The sequence below is a fragment of the Opisthorchis viverrini genome (assembly GCF_000715545.1).
Source record: "Opisthorchis viverrini unplaced genomic scaffold opera_v5_80, whole genome shotgun sequence".
Taxonomy (NCBI): domain Eukaryota; kingdom Metazoa; phylum Platyhelminthes; class Trematoda; order Opisthorchiida; family Opisthorchiidae; genus Opisthorchis; species Opisthorchis viverrini.
In genome coordinates, this window is record NW_008751735.1 from 608,508 (window position 1) to 612,846 (window position 4,339).

A 4,339-nucleotide genomic window follows, 5' to 3' on the forward strand; every position below is an offset into this window, starting at 1 on the left:
TGCCTGAGTGAATGTCTGGAGGTGTAGGCACCTCGGAATGATTGTGTTAAGCTAGCACTAAGTCTATCCCCCATCCATCTTTATTCTTTTCTTCACGATAAGGCTTTCAAATAAGTCATGGTTGTACGGCAGTGAAGCATCGGTGTTGAACACCGATGTCATGCTGTCGATGATGATGATGATGATGACGATGATGATGATAACTAGACGAACCTCATGGTTGTACGGCAGTGAAGCATCAGTGTTAGCACTGATGTTGCTGTCTTTGATGATGATGATGCTACATGCTACAATGACAGTACAGCCTCGTTTTAGGCGAAGGCGTACTGTGTACCCTTACGCGCTCACAGTATTTCTCATACAGTGCCCCCATAAGAAATATAAAGGTGCAAATAACAAATGTCGTCCTCAGACAGACGTGACTTCTGTACTCGGATTGATGGTCCTTTGGCGTATAACTGCATTGCAACGTTGGTGACATAACTCAGTGACGGAGGTACAGGACAACTGTGGTGAACTCCATTAGTTGTGAGAAAATCTGTCCAGAAAATCTGTCGAGAACTGAAGGGAGGCTAAAGCCTCTGACCACGGCTCAAAATGGGCGAAACACATGAAAGGCATGGTAACCAGGGCAGTGGGATAAAAAGCTTTTTGAAAATATTTTGCCTTGTTCTCTAGACACTGGCCATTTATATATATTGAGGTCCCCATTTTTCCCGATTCGCCTGTGAACCAACATATTTTTCGTCCACTTCATACCTGAGTGATACTTGATTGCTGCTGGATACGGGATATTTGTGTTGACGTGCCCCATCCCACTTCATTCTTCTTTTGGGTTCATGTTTTCTTCAATCTGCCGATCTTAAGTGTTCGGTTCGGCTCATAAACAGTGAACGGAAGTGTAGTGATCACAGCTTCTATAGCTTTTCTCACCTAGAGTAAGGAGAATAAGGAAATCAGAGCCACGCATTAAAGGCAATGGCCGTCGTCAAGAGACGGCATCATAGTGGTCTGGCTGTTTGTTTACCTCAGTAACGCACTGGGTTGTACTGGAGGGTGCTCGTGCAGCATCCACAGAGTCCCTCCTGCCAGGTTGGTCGATGGATAACAGTCTGACGAACATAGTATCCTGGCCCTCCAGATCGGGGGTTGGAATAAGTGGCAGTTTGTTTCTTAAAATTTGGGCTACTCGAGTTGTCTCAAGCCGCCCACCACTGCCTTGCGGTTAAGGACCCTAATCGTCCTCCTATGTAGATTTGTTTGCCGTAGCAGTATCTCAGTCCACCTACAATCATGAAGTTCATTGATCATGGTAGTTAAGCATCAATATATGTTACTGGTCTCTTGTTGTCAGTTGTGATGCATTGAAGATAAATGGATATTTGTCCAGTTTGAGAGAGTGAGAGTTGCTCAGTGGAGTCGATAGATTTGATGCAAGACCGCCATTGACGCTGTGACACAGTCATAACTCTCAGTCACTGATGATTGATTTGCCGCAGAGACGACATATGTCAACAGATGAAACACATCACCATCATTATCATCGACAGCAACACTAGATGAGAATACCGGTGCCTCACTGCCACAGCCGTGTCGAAAGAAGAAACAAATGGAAGGAGAGGACCTGGGGCCAGCCTACCACAAACATCCGAGGTGCCTGCATCATCCAGCGCCCAGTCAAACAATCTAGATTGAAACTGACAGCATGAGCGCCACTTACACCATTTGGCCGCCATATCGTTTAGTGTCTTCAGCCAAGCACAGAGAGGGTCACGTGGATTTCATGGGGGGGAAGGCGGGCAGCATCAACGGCACCCACACTTTTCGTAACATCCTTCATTCCCTTCTGCCATATTAAGTCCTGTCCACCTGTGGGTTCCCGCCACTCCGAATAAGGCACGGAAAGCAGATGGTAAATCGGCATTAACAACGCGACTCAGTCAGCTTAGCTTGCGGTGCTGTATGCATTTTTTTGAGGGAATTATCCTCTGCCCCACCAAAAGCCCGTATCCCGATCACATTGTGAATTCGCCAGTTCCAGTCGATTCCAGCTACAGTTCTGCGGCATCGGTGCTCAAGGACCTGAAGACATCTCAGATCCCTCACCCAAAGTGGCCAAATCCGAGTGAAAAACATGAACACTGATGTCATGCTGTCGATGATGATGATGATAATGATGATGATGATGATGATGAGTGGAAAACATATTGCTGCTAACCGTGCTGCTACTGCTGCTGCAGGGTGCACCACTGGGTTCCGACCTTCGGTAACCCGGATCAAAGTCATCATGTTATATGTGATCACGTTGTCGAGTTCTGATAGTGCTGAATCTAAATCCTCCAGTACTTTGGATCGATCGCTTGACTATTCAGATGGCTCGCGATATCTCAGTGGTGCGAACTTACTGATCAGAAGATATGTGTTTTGAACCCAACCTCTGCATTTTGACTGCTCCTATCTAGGCTTGGGCAACTTTGCAGTATCACAGCTTTCGTGCTTCCTTCGGGAGACATGACAGCTAGGCACCGAAACGGTGTTACAGCTGAACGGTGGCTATGTATTGTGGGTTATTGTCTCACCAAATGCTATTTCGTTGGTCACATGGAGGAAATTTTTGGCACCAATGTGACCAGCATAATATCCGATACCCATGCTTAGGAAGTCTTTAGCAAACTCCTAGTTAAGGGAAATGTTTTGCTTCGAATGAGTTAGCCCGATCTGTGCACCGAGGAAAGGTGGATCTGATTGTCCAATAAGGCAGGAAGTGAGGGTTAACCAGCGAAGGTGATAGCTTTGAAGCAAGACCTCTGTTGCCTACGTGACAGGGTCGCATGTGAGAATAATAGCTAGCAAGTCAAGTCATGAACTACAGATGCTATAGTCCCTAGATAAGATAGATGGGTCAATCGTTCAGCTTTACCACTCGGTGCCCAGCTGCTATTCCGCCCGAAGGAAGCACGTGGACTGGGGTACTATTAGGTTGCCCAAGACTAGAAAGGAGCAGTCGGGATGTAGAAGTCGGGTTCGGACCAGTAAATTCAGTAATTTTGCGCTTTAACCAATGAGACACCTAGTCCCTGTGTATCCTAACGTCCTCAGTGCCCATTACTGAGCCAACCAAGCAGCTTACTAAGTTTCCATCGTTAATGTCTCCCAGTTTCTTTGTACGTTAATCAAGCATGTTTTTTATTTGACGGATTCGATCTTCCTTTAGGTCCACCAAGGATTTGTGCTTGAAATTTTGTGTATGAAGTACAACATGCTGTTAGTCTAGCACTGTTTGTAGCATCGTAAGGCAGTGCTGACTCACCGTTCAGTTTTTTACATTTTGGTGTGTTTTATGGCTTTTCGGATACTTTGTATGGTTTTCAGCGTGAACAGGTTCGAGTTGTGAGTATTTTGACAAACAAAAAAGGCATGGGATCAGTGTAATAGAATGAGCTTACTGACACGGGTCTGCTTTTTCTCCATATATTTCAGCATGACATTTCCTTGCGGATAATCCCTCCTACTGGAACTTTAAACAACCATGTTTTGCTCCATACTCCTTACGTCCTGAGTCCCCGCGACTGAAAATCCTACAGCCGAATGTCTCGGACATTTATCGATCGACTACGCATCTTTGTGCAAGCTGGTTGTGGAGCTTCAGGAAATCCTGCTCTTCGAGGTAAAGGTGGTAATGGTGGAAGCGTTTACCTTGAGGTGCGAGAGAACCAAACCTTAGATAAGTTGCTAAAGTCTAACCCAACGAAACGCTTTAAGGTGAGCAGATCGAAAGTTTATTCTTGCTGACCATTTGTATCTTACTTTTATGGTGTCTGGCAAATGGAACTCATATTTATGGTTTACTGACCTTTTGCTGTAGCAACCACAACCACTGTACTATACGTACGCGGTTCTTACAGCTGGTAATGATGATGGTGATGATGATAACGTGCGAGGGCGACATTGACCGTTTCAGTCTTCGTTAATTATGGTCGATGTGTCAATTTCTGTGGCTATTTAAACACCCGTCCCTCTTAAATATCATCTGGACCCTTCTGGTCATTCTGCGCATACAGTCCCGCGTGTTTTGTGCAAATTCGCTCCTCCGGTTATCTACCGCCTAGCTCTGGTTGTAGTCGTTTGTCATTTCGTCCGATGCGTCACACTCTACTCATAATAACATTGGTAGGGATGAGATCCGATATGACCCATTGGTTCAAGCGCGAATGTACTAACCGGAAGGTCCATGATTCAAACCCAATCTCCTCATCTCGGTTGCTTTTGCTTAGGCTTGGGCAACCTGGCAGTGTTTCAGCCCTCGTGCTTTCTTCCTTCGTGTGGCATAGCAGCTAGG

General features: G+C 45.8%; 1 protein-coding gene across 1 annotated transcript in view; it reads left to right on the top strand.

Annotated features, from left to right (window-relative positions):
• Positions 1-3,479: 3,479 nt before the first annotated feature.
• Positions 3,480-4,339, top strand: part of T265_13560 (hypothetical protein) — a gene marked incomplete at both ends in the record, with an annotated part of 15,618 nt that continues 14,758 nt past the window's right edge. The window contains one exon of the mRNA XM_009169479.1: positions 3,480-3,762. Within this exon, the coding sequence (XP_009167743.1) occupies positions 3,589-3,762 (174 nt within the window). The remainder of the gene's footprint in view (positions 3,763-4,339) is intronic.